The following is a 20,719-nucleotide window of genomic DNA, read 5'->3' on the forward strand; positions in this document are numbered from 1 at the left end:
CTAGGGGGCGGTGTGCACAATGTTGATCCCTTTTATTAAACCGAAGAACAAGTCTGCTCCCGGAGTTACGTCACTACCAAGCGGGAAGAAGCGGGCTGGTGAAGCGCCTGAGAAAGGACCTCTCTTCCTCTCATTATTTAGCTAGCTTACAGCTAGCCAGCAAGCTGGCTAAATAAGAAGCAACTGAACTTTGGACATGCCTCGGGAAATTATAACACTTCAGCTCGGACAATGTGGAAACCAAAGTACGCGTAAAATACGAAACTGACGTTAAGTTTTTTTTGTGATAACCCTCCCATGTTAGAACCCATCACAGCAGTTAGCTCTTCCTTGCGTTAGCTAGCCATGGTGATCACTTCTGCTGTTTTCATGTAACGACGCTATCGTTATTGATATCATTAAATTAGCTTTCAACACCAAAACACCGTGAACACTAAAATAATGTACTCGCTAACTTGGTCTCAGTAGATCCATTCAATTAAGCGTTAGCGATCGTTTCCTATCTAGCCGTCCAAAACATCTGCAAGTTGTACTTTTCAATAACCCCCTTGGTAATCCTGCTATGTCAGAAACAGTTAGTTACAGTGTTATTAATTTAAAATGACACTTCTTTTTCCGGGTGTGCAGTTGGCTTTGAGTTTTGGAAGCAGCTGTGTGCAGAGCATGGCATCAGTCCCGAAGGGATTGTGGAAGAGTTTGCAACTGAGGGGACTGACAGAAAAGATGTCTTCTTCTATCAGGCAAGTAACATTTTTTGGTCATTGTCATGCAGATCACAATCTGCCATACGCATGCATTTTCTCAGACTTACGCGTAAGGTTATTTTCATGCTTGTTCCGTTTATCAATGTGCGCCTTAAAAGTGCAACAATCTAACTTGTCGCTAGATGGAGCAACAGAGGTGGGGTTGACTGAAGGGCAGCTGAACTGAGATGTGGACGAATGTATTTGCCTCACTGTAAATTGTTAACTTATAACAGTACCCCAAGTCTTGCAGACTCACATTGCTTGGTGTATTTTCAATAGGCTGACGATGAGCACTACATCCCTCGTGCAGTTCTCCTGGATCTCGAGCCCCGGGTGATCCACTCCATTCTCAACTCCCCTTACGCTAACCTCTACAACCCAGAGAATATCTACCTCTCTGAGCATGGTGGAGGGGCTGGAAACAACTGGGCCAGCGGATATTCTCAGGTTTACAAAATTATTATTTGAGGAAGTTCGTCTCTAACACCATGTTGGTAATCTTGAAATTGTTCATGGGAAATGCATCTAACTAGTTGCTTTGGCTTTTTCCAACAGGGGAAAAAAATCCAGGAAGATATCTTTGACATAATTGACCGGGAGGCAGATGGAAGTGACAGTCTTGAGGCAAGTGATTGTAAATCAACGAAAGTCTCCTGAATCACTCATTCAATCAGTGTCTTTGTTGTCTGCATGGCCTGCTTAGACTTGTGTTTAGTACATATTCTTAGTCACAAGTGGATATTTCAAGGTTTGCAAGTTGACAATTGCGACCAAAATGTACGCCTCCGTCGACCACTTGTGGTAGAATCTCTCTTTCCTCTGGATGCACAGACATTATTTATTTTCGCAAAGATCCATTGTGTTGTTTTCTACCAGTTAAAGTGGGTATCATGATGTATTTACCTCTGCTCGCCGTAGAGCCCTGCACTTCTTTCATTGTTTCTAAAGCAGCCTTTATAGACGGCAGTTCTGGTGACCCAATTCCGAGCCCATCCCAGCCCCATTCCTCATATGGCTCAGAGCAGACATGTATCATGGACCCATAAATAGAAACAAACATGGAATGGGTTAATCTCCGATCCATCTCAAGCCTCATACAGTTGTTGGAATATCTTTTGTATGAATTTAATGGCAGCCAAATCATCTATCATCTAAGCAGACAGATTAAATGTTTCCCATTATGGGTACATGCGTGTCATATAAAATTCAACAATGGGGCATTTTAAGTGATGTAAATGTCAGTCACATGAGCATGCCCAAGCTGCACCAAGGTGTCCCCTCTTTCCTTCAAATTCTTCTTCATATTCTTTCAAATTTACCAGGGTTTTTGCACAATGTGAAAAATGTCTCATGGCAGTAGCTTGTCTTATTTTTCTCTCATCTGCATTCATAGCTGATTCCTGCAGATCAATATTGCTTTTGTGTCAGTTTGTTTATCTTCTGATTCAGTAGCCAAACCCTGGATATATTTCGAAAGTGGGTGTAAGCAGGCAGCCAAAGAAAATTGGATGTAGACAACAAACAGGAACTTAGAGTCCAGACTTGTAATGCAAATGGATTTTAAGTGGCAGTCTTATAAATCAGAAATGTCTCGATTCACTCAAAGCAACACACGCGTATGGATGATTACAACAGTTAGATCTTTCATAAAAACCAAGATAGCAACTGAAAACAAAGATGATCTCATGAGCTCTCATGCTCGTAAAATGTGAACCACAACTAGAGAACATTGCCTTACATTGAGTTTAGATTATCACCTTTCATCAGCAGACCACAAACAGATGTTATTTGGGACACATTGTCAGTTATGTTTCCGCATTTAACTTGAAATGGACCTCTTCCGAGGTCAGGGCGGTTGGACCTGGGTGTGTGTGTGTGTTCCCATTCAACTGGAGTCCATTCTCTTTCTGGGCCCTCATTGCTATGCAGCTTCTCTTTCAAGTCACCTACTTGTTAAAAGTCTCTATATCCTTCTTGCTTTTCTTTGTTATGTTTTACGATCGTATGCAACCTCAGAGTTGCAATACTGCTTCCTTCACGCTCTGTTCTCTCTCAGAGTTCATTGCTGTCAATATCCGTCTCTAGAGACTCTTAATAAACTTCGAGCTGCAATGTTATTTGCCATGCTGATTGCATTAGAATGAGGCGAGGAGGCAAACCACAACAACCCATCAGTTTGGAATGACTGTGTCTCTGCACTTACTAGCATCAAGACAGGCACACCGGGATTTGTGTGCAGAGAGAAATTGTGCAAACAGGGGTCAAGTTAAATACAAATAAGATTTTTGAAGGACAAAGAGTGACATTTGAATCAAGTTCAGAACAAAGTAGGAATCCTGAGCTGATTTACCGGATGCAAAAAAAATACAAGTAATTACAAGCAGACTCAGGATTGGACATGATCATGTCAATAGTGCACTGTTCGTCACAGGAAATCATGCATTAGTTCCTTGTAATCACTGCACTGAAGCTGAAACAGTGGAACTTATTCTTTCAAAATGCCCGAAACATGTAGTTGACTAAAGACAGAGGTCGTTGTTCTTGTACATGTTTGGAAGAAACAAGTACGACCATAGAAATACTGCAAACATATTACAAATTATGCACTTTAACTTTCGAAAAGCATAGATGTGAGTATGAATCCACAAAATACATTAAGTGAAATAGGTTGTTAATCAAATAATTATAGTGTTATTGCTAGAAACTTAAATGAGACTGAAAAGAGACATAAAAGAGATGGCATTTTCTTTCCTTTTGATTGACAGTTTTATTTTGCACTCAGGTGCCGGTTAGGTCTCCTATCAACATCTCAATACACTATAAATCTCCTTCATATAGCATAAGACTCTTCGTGTCTCTCCAGACTTAACTTTTATTAAAACGGGTCGCAGTGACTTCTTGTCAGTACATAAATCATTTTCATAAAACCAATCATGCTGTGTCTGACTGGTTATATGGAAGTTTTTTTATTGGCCTTTTGGATGTTAATTTAAGAAAAAAAAATCCGATGCAGCTGGGATTGTTTTTCTTGTCATGTTCCTGGCAAACAACTCCCCTGATAATTATGATGCAATTGGAATACATGTGAGGGCTTTTAAATTTTGTGAAAGTGACCCAGTCCAACCTCTTGGAGCAACTTCAGGAGATGCTGGTGTTTTTCTGCTGTTAAAATGCAGCAGTGCTTTTCATCTATAAACTAACCAAACTCCAGCTATACCTCGCCATTATTCTTAGCCTCTCTTCCCCCGTTCTGAGCCTTCTTTGGCTGCAGCTGTTATAAAACAACACATACACATTTCCCCTCAGAGGTCTGTAGTTTCTGTAAGTCATTCACATTATGATCCCACATTATTATTTAGTGCGTGCACTTTATGTGTGCATTGGACTGGAAGGTGGGCCACGCTACTGCGTGCATGTGTATGTTTGCAGGGTGTGGCACGTAAAAAGCCTGGTGATAATAGCTGGGTGAGAGTAGAAGGCAGGTATTACAGGGCTTTCTTGGGGGGTGAGATAGCCTGTTAGCGAGGTGGAGCTGTGCGCCCATTTAAGTGGCCGAGGAAGGAAAGGCACTTTGCTCACCCACACACATTGAGCTTTTTTGCATTCGTAGAGTTCACCGAGCTAAATACGCATTTGGCACATTTTGCAGCTGCAAATTTGATATGTGAGTAACCCTACCTTTTTTTCTGTGTAGGGATTCGTCCTGTGTCACTCCATTGCTGGGGGGACCGGCTCTGGCCTGGGTTCCTATCTACTGGAGAAACTAAATGACAGGTCTGACGCTCATGCACTTCAACAATTTTCATTGGAATTTTTTGTGTGCGTATTGTGTGTGAGATCTTTGTTTCTCATCTGCAGGTACCCAAAGAAACTAGTGCAGACTTACTCTGTCTTTCCAAATCAAGATGAGATGAGTGATGTGGTCGTTCAGCCCTACAACTCACTGCTCACTCTGAAGAGGCTGACTCAGAATGCTGACTGCGTGGTAAGCTTCGGGACTGTAGTCTTGTTGATATGTTTTTGTCCATTTCAGCATTGCGTTTCAAAATTGCCAATGATCCGTTTCAAGGGGGGGAAGAGTTCAGTTTTCTGGAGCATGAGAAGCAGACCATGCAACCACTTGCACACCATATTTAGTGGTTCTAATTCTTTGTTATGCATATATTTGTTTTGCACATTCATCTCTACAACAGGATACTTGGTGCATGTACATTGTGTTTTTTGACTTTTTGGACAATTGTACTATTTGCGGAATTCTAATGGTATATTTGAGATTTAAATACATATGCCATATTTATCCTGTATACCTTCTTTCTATCTAAAGCGATCTTGTAAAAACCAACTTTCAAATTTCCTGCAGTGTCTAGAGCTCTGCTGATAATTGGCATCTCATACGTGCCCTTTACACGGTGAATGGCGCCACAGGTCTCAGTCAACGCGAGCGGACCGAGGACACTTCCCTGTGCACATTCAGTCATAATGTAACAATGGAGTCTCACTGCATCGTAAAAAATATTTAATGTGAAAAGCTGAAGAGTTCCCATGAACACTAAATTGTAGGGATTTTTTTTTCCAACGATGCACATTCCCGTTTTTAAGTTGCTCACATAGACTGATCCTATTCTCTTCCGCTGAATGAGCAGGGATTGCAAAAGGACACAAATCATTCCTATTAATGAGTGTGGTCTTATTTTTTTGCACACAGACTGCATACCTTGCAATTACAGCACTTAAATACAAAATTGAACACAGCAGCGGAGCTGTTCCTATTTAAGTGAGGTGATGCAGGAAGCAAATCTTAACCCCCCAAAAAAAGGCAACAGTCACGGCTAATAAAATTATACTGTGGTGTCAGACTGTTAAACAAATTGTGTTTCATGTTCTGACATGAATGGCAGTGGGGTTAAAGGGCATTAAGTACTTGCAAGCACACATGTCATTATGTATTAGGACATCAAAGACTTATGAAAGTCTTGCATTAACACAGTTTGATGAAGTCCCTCTGGCTCTTAACAAATTGTTCTTGCAGTGCCATAAAAACGGCATGTTATTAATAGACATTTACGCTGCACTAGCAGGGCCAAGGCTCGCTTAATGATAAATTCAAGCAATTAAATTGATGGTTAATCACACCCTCCCGCAACCCACACCAGCAAACCCCTTATATCTACATTGCTTGCAAGCCCACTGGAAACTGACCAGCCAATAATTTCAGCACCAGAGAAGAGCTGAGAATTGTGTGAACATTCAAGCTACACCTATGCATTTCTTGCTGTGTGCAGGCTTAAGAGGGTTAAATCTCAACATTGAGATTGTTGATTGTATTCGTCTGAGATGCTCGGACAGTCCACTGGTGTTTCCTTTCGAATATCTACTTCTTCCAGGACCCGCGGAAGGCCCAGATGTTGATTAAATTAGCCTCAGAGCTAATACAATCTACTCAGGAATCAGTCCCCTCATTTCAACTGTACAATGTGCGATTTTCTGTCCCACTCTCCCGACAACAGCCTCCTGTGTTTTTACTGGAGAGCCTCTATGACTCTGCCATTACTTTGATGCCTTTTTTTTTGTTGCACAACAGTTTTATGACTTTCACCATGATTATGAGCTGGGGTGGAGATATGTGGGGGCGATCTCTTCCTCATTCCTTTTCCCTCATATGTCACCTTGTGTTTGTGTGTTAGGTAGTGTTGGACAACACAGCTCTAAACCGCATCGCCACAGACCGGCTGCATATCCAGAATCCCTCCTTCTCCCAAATCAATCAGCTGGTGAGTAAGAAAACCCGTCGTGCCTGCATTCTGCAGCAGTGTTCTCGTCTCTCTCCCTGGAAGTTCCTTATCGCATTTAGCATGGAGCACCTTAAACATGGAGACAGACTGCAGAGAGATAGAAACAGTAATTACTAACTTAGTTTGGCAACTCAATTACATGTCAGACTGGAATTCGGCTTTCTCAGAAATGGGATCTACATGGCTGTGCTCCAGTGGTATGTCAACCACTTGTCAGGAGACACACTGGAGGATTCCACTAAACCCATTATGCTTGAAGTAACGTCCGTTTTTACAAGTTTTTCTTTTTTTCAAGCTTTGTCTCTAATTGAAGCATTGCACACACAGGTTTCCACCATAATGTCTGCAAGCACAACCACCCTGCGATACCCGGGCTACATGAACAACGACCTTATCGGTCTGATCGCATCGCTCATCCCAACTCCCCGCCTTCATTTCCTTATGACTGGGTACACACCACTTACAACTGACCAGTCCGTAAGTATTACTGAAACCGACAGAGAAAATCAGACTGAATAATTGACGCAATAGAATGCAGTGTTAAAAAAACGGTGATTTGCTACATTTTGTTTCAGGTGGCCAGCGTGAGAAAAACCACAGTGCTAGACGTGATGAGACGGCTTTTGCAGCCCAAGAATGTGATGGTGTCCACAGGAAGAGAAAGGCAACCTAGCCACTGCTACATAGCCATCCTTAACATCATACAGGGAGAGGTGGATCCCACACAGGTATGAGCTCTGTATGGATTCACAGCGTGTTTTTATTTTTACCATTTTTTTTTCATCATAAAGCTGCATTGTTGACATTTCAATTAAAGTCAATTAAAATCTGCTGTGACTGTTTCTACTGTGTAGGTGCATAAAAGCCTCCAAAGGATTCGGGAACGTAAACTTGCTAGTTTTATTCCCTGGGGTCCTGCCAGCATCCAGGTGGCCCTGTCCAGGAAATCCCCATACCTGCCCTCAGCCCACCGCGTCAGTGGCCTGATGATGGCAAATCACACAAGCATCTCTTCTGTAAGTGCCTATTTTCAAACTTGTTATTTATTTATTTTCAAAGTTGTCAATTTGTTTGGTCATAACAAACAAAATCAGACTCAAGGGGAGAAAATGTCAATTCGCTAATTACACAAAACAAAACATTTCATTTGTGAGTTTGTGCGCAAATATCTGTGACCAGAGCCTTGTTTTTGAGCATTTCTGACATCCAGTTGTACAGATTAGGTTAGGGCAGATCTGTAATGTCCCTTGAGGGATGGCAATGACTTCATTGTGATGGTTAAGGCTTTTGTGGCCATAACTCAAGAAATCATACAGTGTGTAGGACACAATTTAAAACAATTGTCTTACGGGGAAAAAATGACAGGTTTATGTCCTAAACGTCCCAAGATAGCCTCCTCGTGACATCAGGCTTTCTATTACTATGTCTGAGGGAGGCATGCAATGACAAGAGCCATTTCAGTTTTCCTTTTTGTGGTTCAAAACATGAACTCTTGATAGGTCACCAGAGGGACCTTAACTGACACGACTGAAGAATCTTTACGGCCACGGTTTGTAAGCTCATGTTTGGGTTAAGAGGAAACTGAGTCACGCATTTCAGCGAAAGACGACAGCATTTACGTCTCACTTGGCATTTCAAACAGAACTTTAAACAGGGGAGGTTTAAAAACAACAGCAACAGGACCAGAAAATGATATCCATTCAAAGAGCCTGAAGTGTTGATGCTTCACCTGCTGTTTGTCCCGCAGCTATTCGAGCGGACATGCCGGCAGTACGACAAGCTGCGTAAGAGAGAGGCCTTCCTGGAGCAGTTCCGCAAAGAGGACATATTCAAGGACAACTTTGATGAGCTGGACAACTCGCGCGAAGTGGTCCAACAGTTGGTGGACGAGTATAGTGCAGCCACCCGGCCTGACTACATTTCTTGGGGCACACAAGAACAGTGAATGAACTTAAGTTTCAGCTACAAGCCAGTCAGCATACATTTAGTTTTTTGTTTTTTTTTTTTCTTCATTCAATAGTGTAGCTATTCTCTCCCGACATAACTCTCACAAAATTGATACCTCTGGAAAAATGTATTGGACTTGTTTATATCTTGTAATGAGAAAGTGTTTTTTTTTTTGTCATGAAAAGCAACCGCAAGTTAAACGTCAGCTTCTCACCATGTGCAAAAAAACAACTTTCTGGACAGTGTCAAATTATGCTAATTCTCAAGCAGTCAAAGCAGTCTTTTTCTAATAGTCTAGAGGAATTAAATTACGAGCACTTCTTCCTCATAAGTTTGTGCAAAAAGCATTTGTGTCTTACATTAAGTCTATATTTAACTTTTCCCCTCGTTCCCCTCAACTACTCTTTCCCCACATTAGCATTTCTTCTGGTTTTCAGCAGTGAACGTCAACGTGTTGCCTTCTTTTGCTCTATTTTTGTACTCAGAACGCTATTTTACAATTTGTGCATTGACTCACAGGAAAACATCACAGCCCATAATATTGGGAGAGGGCTGGGTGGGGATACAGAAAGCATTGCATGATGATTACTTCAGGATCTTGCATCACAGGAATTTTTGACGTGGGGCCGCGTGCCGTCTGTCTGCTGCTGATATGCACTATTCATTTGTTCACACCGTGCATGACTAACAAGAATGTCAAGTTGAAGTTGGACTTAAACCAAAAATGTTAAACATACCTGCATTGACACTTAACAAACACAAGAATTAACAGTTTGCACAGATGACCGTTAGTGTACAAAAAGGTTTAACACGTACTTGCCTGTAAATATTTGGGAAAATCAATATAGCTAGTTAAGTGGCATTCTTTATTGTTCAAAGGAATATACTGTTTCATGTTGCTTTGCTTGTTGGACCTATTTAAAATGCAGAAAAAGAAACACGTTCTATCTTGTGTCTTCTGTTTGAAATACTCCAGTATGAATTGATGTTTTGGGTGAATTATTTATGAAAAGTTATTTTCTTTTAGTCACCAAGAATCACCGCATGCCTGTGGCCAGTAGCTGTTCATCAACCTTAGTGAAGGCTCATTACCACAGGGGAATGTAAAAGCACTTAGCAATGCTTGTTCATTCGGCTTGTTTTTACCAAGAAAAGCTACAGAGGGGGCAGCTTGAAACTCCCACTGCTGCTGCCAAAGGTTATAAGATGCAACCAGTGGACAGAGAAGACTCGATACTTTATATGAGGCCTGAGATTGGACATTAATTTGAAAATGAAACAATAATAGCCAAATCTTATTGACTCTCAAAATTGGTAAAATGGTGCTGTTTTTTATTAATTACATACAGTATTTATAGTCGTATTGCACTTTCAAGTTAGCTAAAAAAAATAGTGCAATTACCTATACACACATTACATAAAGGAGGTACCATGCAGCATACAAACACGCTTAATACAAAGCAAAAATGTCTTTTTTTAATTATTAAAATGCATGTATCCCAGAGCTGCCTGCAGCTGCAATAGAGAAAGCGAAAGGCTGACTGCAATGACTCGTCATAACCATCAATTGTGAGATAAGTTTTGAAGGTGGTTGTAGCATGGGTTTGCGTGCCAAGCCTTTTAAAAAAAAAAAAATCTATGGTCACAAATGGCCTAAATGGCAATGTACTACAATCAAAGTGTATAATGTATACAAAAATATGTACTTTCTAGTGAAAAGAAAAATTAAACTTTTGTTATACATAAGTTTGGGGATCTAACTGCTTTGGGGATATTTTTTTTTTTGTAAATTTAAAAACAATTCTTTGGTCCATGCTCAAAACCATGACTTGGCAAAGGTTTGGCTTCAAACAAATACTCACATTGAACACAAGAAGGAGCTACACAGGATTTACACATCTGAACTTTGGAGGAGCAGAAACCAGATGCATTCATGGCTCTAATCAGTGAGAGCAAACCTATTAATCACAAACCGGTCCGAATTAAAGACAAAGATAGCAAAAAAAAAAGGCTGCATAAATAATGAAAAAAAAGCATTCTTGACCTAAAGGTTTCTGTTTTAAAAGCACAAGACATACAGGGAAGTGCATGGCAAACATTGATTTCTCAAATTATATTCTGAACCCCACCAAGCTACCAAATCCAATCAGTTTCATATCTGTTGTCTCTCTCTAATATATACATATATATATATATATATATATATATATATATATATATATATGCGTGTGTGTGTATACCTATACACACACACACATTGTCAAAGCAAATATGAAACAAAGCACCTGTTGTCTTCAGCAGAGTAGAGTGCCATTAGGATCCAAATCTGTCAAGTGTTACCAAGATGGGTGTGCACAGTTACGGCCAAGACAAGCAGCAAAACAAAAGGCTAATCAGGTCATTTTGGTGGAAACAATGTAGGAACGGCTCCCAAATACTTTGGTTTCTATGAAACACAACTCAAGTCCTAAATGTCGTCCTCAGGAAATTATTTTTTTGAACAAATAGACATACATGTATACACAAACACACACACACACACTAAACTGGCAATCCCATCAGTAAGGGTATATGGCCACAGCAGCCAAAGTGACTTAGCTACAGAGTGCAACATCTGTTTCCAGTTCCAAGTTCACATGGCTCACTGCATCAACAGTTCCAGGTAATGTAAGCCTGGCCTGGACCTTATGAAAACTGACAGTCTCTGATGAACAAGTCAGCACAAGGGCGGATGAGAGCGAGAGAGAGAGAGAGAGAGAGAGAGAGAGAGCGAGTGTGTGTGTGTGTGTGTGTGTGCGCACGTGTTTGCACAGGGGAGCCAAAGGCGGGAGAGAGTGTACACACGCGTGTCGCAAACTGTTCTCGACACTATTCCAGCAGTGCACGAGGGACGAGGAGTGCCTTCTAGGAAAGGCAATACAAAATATGGCACACTTTAAAAGAGGGAGATCAAAGAGGGGGTAGTGTTTTCACTCAACTATTCCTTCATGAAAGGAGTACCACAGCTTATTGTCACCAGAACACTTCGCGATGCAATGCTACCTTCCTGATGTAGCAACATGCACACCAGTGTCTCACATTATGGAGGGGGGGGGGGGGGGGGGGGGGGGGTGAGGTTGGTGCACGGAGGTGTTGCCATGTAGAGTAAGAGGCAGTTGCGTGACAGGATGGGGTAGGGAGCGGGGGTGGGGGGTGGGGCGGGGGCGGCAGGGGAGTGTGACACCTCATCAGCAACCGCATTGGTTTCTGTGGGTTTCTGGCCTCACTTGCAAAACAGAACCCTTTGCCTCCTGATCCCCCCCCCCCCCCCCATCTGCCAGCTCCTTCAGCTGTAAAGCGCTCAGTGAAGGTTTATTTTCATGGATGGGGAGCGAAAACAGCCCTTTCTTTGTTTTGGCTGCTGTGCCGTTCCCAGCGGAGGAGGCGCGAGGTCCTGATGACCGGGGCCGGGCCTCCGCGGGGGCCACGCTGAGGAGGACATTGTTGCCGTGCGAGGGAAGAGGGCCGGGGGGGCGTCTGGGTATGAGTTCTTCTCAAACAGGGTGCGAGGGCAACTCCAGGAGGGTAGGTGCTTGCGTGGAAGCGAGGTGATGGAAGTTGACCTCCGTGCCCTCCGTGATCTTCAGGTCCAGCTCTTCCCCCTTTCCTCGCTGATGACGGATGGCACTGAAATACGCATTCATCAGCTGCATGATCTCAGTCAGCTGTGACAGAGAGAAAGAGCGGGAGAGAAAGAGAGAAAGGGGTCAGATTGGTGGCAGTCTCAGTGTCTGTCTGGCACTGTCACAGCAGGGTGGAGCGGCATGATGTCATCGAGCTGCTAGAAAAACTGGATCCTCCAGAAGTGGATGATGCTGCTGCTGCTCGGCTGATCCTTGAGGACACACACGCCCTCATAAAAAAACGCATCTTGTGTATGTTTTGAATATTTCATGACATGTTTTGTCCGACAGCTGCTGCACAGGAAAGGGGAGGGTACCGCGAGAGTTCCCTTTTTTCTCGGCGACACAACCAAAGCACGACAACTGACCGCAATCCCGTGACCTCCACCTGATACCCAGCTGTAACTGTTCACGGGAACAAGCAAGAAGTTGTCCTCACGTCTAACTAAGGCCGAAAAACAAATGTCTAGAACCGTGGCTGATTTTGAATATTCTGACATGTATCAACAGTATCAATATATTGGTGGGGATCCCCAATATTTTAACTAAAATTTAAAGCATGAAGGCAGTGTGTAGTGCTTCTGCCTCACAGCCTGAAGGCATCCGTTTCGATTCCCACAGGAGGCCTTTCTGTGTTGAGTCTGCATGTTCTTCCCGTGTCTGCATAGGTTTCCTGCAGTACGGAGGTCATTGAATGGAGACCCTAAATTGCCCAGATGTGTGAATGAAAGCATGATTGGTTGTATGTCTCTATATGTGCCCCTGTGATTGGTCAAGCATGAACCTCACCTCTCACCTAATGACAGCTAGGATAGGCTCTCCACCACCCAACGTATAGATAGTAGAGATACTTACTCCACTAATGAATAACTAAATAAATAAAAGCACATAACTTTTCCGAGAAAAATGAACTTCCTATCAAAAGAAGAGGTCCTGGGTATGCAAGGCGGACGATTAATATTTGATTGAAAATCAATTATTTTATTGACCTCTGAGCAGCGGTCACCAAAAGTTAATGTCATCAGAAAAACTGCTGCCTGCCATCTGCCCTTTGGACTTTGCCCTACTATGTCGTTCAGTTCTGCTTGAAAAATATCCAGCTGATAACTAACATCCGACATAAAACGTGCACTCCGAAATGTTAATGAAGAGTTCGCGTTGAGTACCTGTTTTCAGGGGACTTTGAATAAAGATAATATAAACAGCTTACTTTGTCCACATTCTGAATTCAATGTCTGGCCCTAATACAGAATTAGGTGACCCGACTTCACCACCATAAATCAACCCAATTTCAGCCCCTCGTGCTCGCGGCTGGCTCATCTGAGAAAACCGTGCTTCTATGGTTTTACATGCACAATGCTGATCTGTAACAGGCTCTTTTATTTTTTTGTGCCGGTGCACATCTTCCAGCACATACACTGAAACAGATGGATCTGGAAGGGGTTAGCGAGATCTGCCAGTCAGGCTCTAGAAACAAAATCCAGCAAATCCGATGTGCTTCTCAACGCCCCCCCCCCCCATCCCCAGTAGCTTTAAAATGGAACTGAATCATCCCGCAGTTTGTCCTCCCGTTTGAAAACATAAGAGAAAAAAAAGAAGAACAGCCACTGTGTCCCATGAGAGATCACAGAAGGATTGTTTGTTCCATGCGGAGAAGATGCAAGCGGATCTGTCCAGTAAAAGGCAAGATTTGTTCTCCTTTGGAAAAAAAAATTGTAAATGAAAAAAAAAGAAACTGAAATGTCTGTTTGCGAGAGCGTCCTGTTCCTAAGAAATAATTTGCCTAATATTTTAATGTAACAACCGCAATAAAACCGAACCCCGGCTGGCTTTCAGTGGTTAGCGACTATAAGGGATGGGGTTGCTGGGGGGCTCTCTATTTAGCCCAAATTAATGAGTGTTTTAAAATGGGTCAGAGAGCGAGCGAGAGAGCAAGAGAGAGAGGAGGGGTATTATGCACAGACAGTGTGCTTGGTTCTCTTGCTTTAAGGAACACTGGGAGGTTGTGAGCACGCTCAGTCACGCTCTGAGTCCTGCCTTCAGCGGAGACAAGTGTTGAGATGTCGAAAGAAGTGCAGAAAGAAGTGCAGAATCAGCTGCGGTGTACCTTGGAGGTTTCAAACAGCAGATCCCGGTCGCCGGCGGTGATCTTGAATGTGTTGCTGTCTGATACGCCATAGGAGCAGATCTGGCCGTAAGGGAAGGACTCAAGGGCCTCTGCCTCTCCCTGTCGATACAGAGACACAGATGTAGCAGCTACACCCAGCCACAGCTTCTGGGAAAAGCTCCCCGTTGAACTCTGGAGGGAGAAACACAAGAGCGCATATTACAACGGATCACTTACACATAACATTCCCGATTCCGCTCCAGTCCAAACAGCTCTTAACAAGGCAGCTGCAAGAGTGCATATAATTGGCGATTTTTCAACAATAAAACCAAACTGCTGCCGCACAATACTCACGATGTAAAAGTCAACTTCGTAAAGAGTGCATCCGAAGCCCGACCACTGTCGTGCGATTGTGAGGTAGGCCGCCATACTGTCCCTGCGATTATGGCCGGCCAGGCCTTTCCAACGTTCCAGAATGGATCCCATTACGGCGGCCGCCTCCTCCTTCACCCGGCTCCGGAGTCGCATATCTTTCTCTACTTTCTGCTTGTGCGCCGCCGCTGCTGCGTGGCTCCACAAGGTGCCCGCCAGGAGTCCAGACGGGAAGCGCTGTGTCGTGGGGCAGCCTTGAGCCGCCACCTGGTATGGGGGTGGGCCTTGTGGCGCAGCGAGGGATACGAGAACCCGGGCTTCTAGCATGTGGCTCGGGAAGAGTTCATCCAGGGGTGGGCAGGGTGCATGCATGCTGAAGTCCCCCATCAGACATTGGAGCCTCAGGGCGGCCAGGGCTTGGAGGTCCTCTTCGCAGGCGGGCAGCTGTCCACGTATCACCATTTCATGGCACTGAGGGAGAAAAAACAAAAAAAAAAAAGCCATGTACACACACAGGTGGGGACACACAAAACAATGTGCAAAGAGAGCAAATGTTGTCAGTAAACTGTCGGAGTCCGGAGCCAGGGGCCCTGCCATCAATCCTTTCTACCCCACCCTGTTTTATTTTGTCCCATAACTCTTTTATGAGTCCTCGGGAAAAATGTTTCAGCAAAGCCAGCGCTGGCTGCCGTCCTCTCCCTCTGTACTCCATCTTGCGCTCTTAGTCACGCTTTTTTATTCGCAGCCCGTGAGACATCGATTGTTAAATAAAAGGATAATAACCCCAAAGAAATATAGGCAATGACTCACAGGCTGGGCGATGAAGGACCTGTCACCGTCGGCACGGAAACAATTGTTCGTTTAAAAACGATATCATCTGCAGCAATCTCAAGTCAAGTTACCTGCTCGAAGAGGAGGAGATACTCGATGCTGTCCGCGGATATACTGTCGGCATCCATCAGGCAGTAGAGCTTGAAACAAAGTTTCAGTGGGGATTTAGATTCCGAGTCTTTGGTGGAGAAGCTGCACAGAGGGTGGATGGGAGGGTTAAAAAAGCTGAGTTTTGAACAAATGTGCAGGTGTCTTACACCTGTGAACAAGGTAAGGCTGACTTCCCCGCAGTTACCATCACTAGCTGTTAACGGAGTCGATCTTTCAAAAAGACAAAAGTGATCACACGTATCTTTTATCCCGGCCTTATCGCATCACTTGAGACTTTGCCTTATACGACCCAATGACATCAGCGTCCCTTTAGCTTCCCAGACAGACATGCAGTGATTAGAAGTCCAGTTTCCTAACAGGGTGTCATGTTTGACCAACAAGACCAGACAAGGTCGACCGTTATCATACATACTGGATAACATTTAGCTTGGGAATTAGACAAGTGAAGCTAAACACACAATACTTTACTCTGTCCGCTCTTTACTAAAGAGTAATAAATAACCGAGACTCCTGGCAGAGTAAGACAGACTTGATTTTATTATGTCTGACTTCCTCGTAGTGTGTGTGTGTGTGTGTGTGTGTGTGTGTGTGTGTGTGTGTGTGTGTGTGCGCGCTTTACAGGAATGGAGGATGACTACCTGGTAAGGATGTCTGCAATCAGAGCACCGCCGGAGACCGGCTGCTCCCACAGTGAATTCTGCTCGTACAGTGCAAATGTGTTTTTGCTTTCCTGCAGGCCGAGCTTGTCCTGCATCCTTCGTACAACCTTGCAAGGGGGAGAGGATGGACAAGACAAGGGGCAGGGGCATGGAGACAGTTAGACAGCGAGTTAGTGATGATCAAGATTACGCTTTCATCAGCAACATCGGACAGTTTGAAAAGTCATGCACAGACAAGAGCCGAACCTCATTGGCCGTGGTGTGCGAGGTTATGTAGAGCTGGCAGGAGCCGGGACCAGGATAGTGTACAGTACACAGCATCTCCTGTCTGCTCATCAGCTTTTGGATCTCTTCCCAGGATGGTACACACTCCCGACACTTGGTCTTCTCCAGAGCCTCGCTGATGAATGACGCATAGTTGTCCATCTCCGACTCTGGATTCTGACTCTGGATCCTGCAGGGAAGAGTGAGAGCCAAATGGATGACAGCAAAATATTACAAGTTCCTTTACGCTGGCTGCACACGTGCCAACAAAATGAAACCATTCGATACTTGAAAGGGCAAAATTTTTAGTACATGTGAAGTCAGCAGTGACTCAAAGTCTGCAGTGTGTTATGGCACTAGGATCTCGGACTTTGCGTCATTGTTTTGATTCAACGGAGTCCTTTATTGTTTTTTGGGCCGGTAACACTTGAGAGCCAACGAGGCGAGGAATGACAAATGTTCTCACTTCAGCTCTGAGGGACATAAAAGGCTGGACGTCACTCAGTTCTTCAAAGAGGGGGAAAAATGGCAAGGAAAACATGCTTGACTTCGCATCGCGCACAAAACAGGAAAAGGTGTTTCCGCTCCTGTGAACCCAAGTGACCCGCCGCTTCCCCCCATTGGAGCATCCTTGAGCGTTTGGGGAACGAACATGTGCTTGCACAAGCGGCGGGTGGACACCAGAGGCCCGCTGGGACTGAAATCTAATACACTTGTGGGGTGTGGAAGGTGTAAAACAAACTCTGATGGAGTTACGAGCTCGGCCTTTTTGTAAACAGAGGGGGGAAAATAGGAAGGAAATAATTATGCGATAATGTTCATCCCAAACAACACATCACAAGAGGACAGGGAGAGACCAGGAGTGCCTCGAACACCGTGCCAGACAGAGAGGCCCCCTCATTCGCTCCAATGTCTCACTCTCTCATAACTCTACGGCCACAGGGTGGGATTCGTCCTGCCTGCTGAAAACATAATTAGGAATGTTCCACTGAGTCTGTGGGATCCCTCCTATACCTCCTTTCTCTGCTCTTCACCCTTCCCCGCACTCCCTCTTCTATTCTTACCGCCACCTCCTCTTCTGCTTTCCTTTTTTCTGGCCTACCCTCTCTGACACTGGACATTCCCTGGGGGTTTCTCAGGGCACTGGGAGGGTGGTGGGGGCTGGGGGAATGGTGGTGTGCTGGGGGGGTTCTGGGCCTGCTGCCCAGCTCCAGTCTTAGCTCTGCCCAGCTGCAGCCTCGACATTGATCCGCATAGTGAGAGAGTGCGTGAGAGCGACAGCACGTATCAAAACACACTGGCAGCCAGTTCCACTGCATTATGACTCCCCATCTCATGCAACTGTTCCATGAGCTTAGGGGTAATTCCCAGTACAGATGTATAGATAGAAGGGCCGTGGCGGTTTGATGGAATGAAGAAAGTCAGAAAATCTGGAGCTGGAGATTAGCACCACTAATAACACTGATTAGCATGCTTGACAGAGGAGCAAATTCAGACCGGCAAATCCGAGGCCAAAACGCTGTATGTGTCCATGGGAGCGTGCTAACAATGTGAATATAAGTGGAGTGGTGGGAACGGACACCGTTGCCGTTTTTTCCTCCACTGTCTCAAACCAGGATTTTTCCAGTACCACAACACTGGTTAATCCACATCTTTTGCGCGATCACTTGTTCTCCATCCTCGCACAGTCAGCCACCATATTATTCAATTTTTGTGAAACAACCACTACAGTGCATCCACACCAGTTGAGCTCAGTATCTGCTGTGGTTTCCGTCACATTAAAATGTCAAGATAGTTGGAGTCACTTCAGAGCCTTTCACATATCTCCCTTCAGGGTAGTTTAAATAATTACAAGTAGTGGGATGTGAATGGGATTTGAAAGCTTTCAAAAGTCAGTGGGATTTATTGCTGCAAATCAAACAGATATTAATCCTCCTTAAATACATGTGTTTGTGTATGGTCATTGACTCTGAACAGGATCTTCATGTACCAAGATAAACAAAATAAAATTTTTATTGAATACTAACAAAAATTGTCTGGTCTCATGATACCTTTTGAGGTGGAATCGCAGGTATTTCAGGACAGTGGACCCGGGCAAAAAGGTGCAGCTCATACAGGTGAGTATCTGCCAGTAACGGAGGTGCGCTGCAGTGTACGGCGTAGGTGTGTAGCTGGTCTGCTTCACGAGCTGGCAGTAGACCTCGTCTCGGAGGGGCCGCAGGTCCAGGCAGGTCTGCAGCACACCTTGGATGATTGGAACCGGCTCCCGTGCTGACTCGAGCTGCTGCAGGCAGTTAAAGAGTTTCACAGCCTCCTCCCGAACTGAGCCGTAGCCTTTGCCATTGTGGTCTGATCGGAGAGGGAAAATGAAAAGATCGTGTTACCAACTCCCTTTAATATCCTAAAAGAGAGATTTCCCCTCCATCACGTTGAATGTTTCACCTTCCTATGACATGTATGGAATACTAGTTTTTATCTACACATTTTGTATGTTTTAAAATGTAACTGAAACACAACAAATTGGTGAAGTTGTGAAAAAAAGTGTTAAATTGCAATTGTTGGAGCTTATCTTTAATTATAATTACTTGGTATGTAGTCTTGAACGAGTGTACATTTCAAGTTGTTTAAGTTTGCGATATGCGAGTCATTATCATTTTTACCTCCAGTTTTGTACTGTGTATATCATAATGTGATGCTGAGTATGGCCTAAATACTTACATGTGTGCTCCAGGCTGCCATAGGGGAAGGGCAGCAGGGGAGCGTATAGGGGGGCCTGGGTGTACTTGAGGATGGGGTTGTGCTGGTAGATGTGCTCCACTACCTCAGGATTGAACTTATTCTCCTGAGGTAAAGAGAGTTGAAAAATGGTGATTAGGTAAAAAAATAAAGAAATAAAAAATAAAACAATCTTTCATTGTCCTTCAATATTCCTATAAAAAACAAAAAAAGTCTACCAGCAGACGACTTGAAAAGAACTTCTGAGTGGGTTGAATGAGTGCCCGTGTCCGGGGTGACTGGGGTTGATTTGACCGGGGTCACAATTCAGCTCTGGCAACTTTCAAAGCAGTGTGAAGGTCAAACGATGACCCAGCAGTCCACATGAGCATGACTGACATGTTATATTTCATCCGCTGGTGTCAATGAGTTTGGCGAGTGTGTGTTTGTGTATTTCATCGCCTATGTGGATAGATGCCTCCCAAAAGTACAGATGTCGCCCTTGCTACTGCCCCCACAGCACCTGTTGCTCATTAGTAACATTGCCGCTGCTGACTCTTTCCGGCCTCGGCAACCTCCTCAAACCTGCGACCCTTTCTTTCTGGCTGCGGGACAAGCGGACGTTTCCCCCCTTTAGTGGGGTAAAGTTGACACATTCTGACCGAGTGTGTGTTCAGCTCGTCTGCGGCAGGAGTGAGACGCCGCTCCGCTGACCGTGTGCGGCCAGATCACACCTCCAAGATGTGGTGAACACATGGTTTGACCCATGACTGTCTTTCCCTCCCTTTGGTCTGCTCCGTGTGTTTGAAAAGCATGATTTTATTGTCCAATGTATTTTTCACAGTATTGTCCACCATTCCACTAAACTGTAGCATATAAGGCAGATGTCACAGGGCAGTCACACAAGTAATACTGTTATACATGGCAATTAAAAAGCAGAGAAGTACAAGCTATGGGGAAAATTAATGTTCAGAATAACTTGCAAGATTAGCTCACTTTGCTGCTTTAATTTACCGCCAAATCGGTTTACTTTTAGTGAGAGTACAGTTTCATTATGGTTGACGGAAAACATAGCTATAAGAGAGGGCAGTTTATCTATTCTTCAGATCTTTCCATTTTCTAGCCTCTGGCTGTGGGTCCAAGGCTAGAACGACAGTCCCTGCTCTTCCTTGTGTCTGCAGCTGGGACATTAATCTATGGCTTAGAGATAAGCAATCAGCCCTGTTCAGTATGTGCTGCTCATGCCCTCCTTCATTTTTGTGGTAGTCGCGCTTATCACGTTCTCAAGAGGGCACAAGTTTTGCCTATTAGAGAAAGCATAGGCATGTGTAAAAGGGGAGATGAAGAAAGCAACTGCTAAGACTAACTATGTGTAAAAAAAAATTAACAACAAGCTACAATGAATGAGGGGGTCTTTAACTGCAAACATCTTCTACTCCTCAGCTGTATTTACGTTGTCCCTCCTGGTGAAGATGACAGGGGCAGATGGTGGCAGGCATATCAACCCCTTTCT

The 20,719-nt window shown here is 44.2% G+C and overlaps 2 protein-coding genes across 3 annotated transcripts in view; one reads left to right on the forward strand and one right to left on the reverse strand.

The window, feature by feature from the left end:
• The first annotated feature begins 93 nt into the window (after positions 1-93).
• Positions 94-9,423, forward strand: tubg1 (tubulin, gamma 1). The gene is made up of 11 exons (XM_086176470.1): positions 94-245; positions 628-740; positions 1,026-1,193; positions 1,302-1,370; positions 4,441-4,520; positions 4,605-4,731; positions 6,431-6,517; positions 6,866-7,015; positions 7,114-7,266; positions 7,393-7,554; positions 8,286-9,423. The coding sequence occupies exons 1-11, from the start codon at positions 197-199 to the stop codon at positions 8,481-8,483; spliced, it is 1,356 nt and encodes a 451-aa protein (XP_086032596.1). The 5' UTR covers positions 94-196; the 3' UTR covers positions 8,484-9,423.
• A 375-nt stretch (positions 9,424-9,798) lies between these two features.
• The window catches only part of plekhh3 (pleckstrin homology, MyTH4 and FERM domain containing H3), a 30,496-nt gene continuing 19,575 nt past the window's right edge, over positions 9,799-20,719 (reverse strand). For both annotated transcript variants that reach the window (XM_086176468.1, XM_086176469.1), the window contains 8 exons: positions 19,210-19,333; positions 18,543-18,840; positions 16,474-16,681; positions 16,207-16,334; positions 15,529-15,649; positions 14,609-15,097; positions 14,255-14,446; positions 9,799-12,189 (listed from right to left, as the gene is read on the reverse strand). In XM_086176468.1, coding sequence (XP_086032594.1) covers positions 12,019-12,189; positions 14,255-14,446; positions 14,609-15,097; positions 15,529-15,649; positions 16,207-16,334; positions 16,474-16,681; positions 18,543-18,840; positions 19,210-19,333 — 1,731 coding nt within the window. In that variant the 3' untranslated portion in view covers positions 9,799-12,018. The remainder of the gene's footprint in view (positions 12,190-14,254; positions 14,447-14,608; positions 15,098-15,528; positions 15,650-16,206; positions 16,335-16,473; positions 16,682-18,542; positions 18,841-19,209; positions 19,334-20,719) is intronic.

The sequence above is a fragment of the Fistularia commersonii genome, chromosome 28 (genome assembly GCF_037954325.1).
Source record: "Fistularia commersonii isolate RoL2024-O1a breed Wild chromosome 28, RoL_Fcom_v1.0, whole genome shotgun sequence".
NCBI classification, from domain to species: Eukaryota; Metazoa; Chordata; class Actinopteri; order Syngnathiformes; family Fistulariidae; genus Fistularia; species Fistularia commersonii.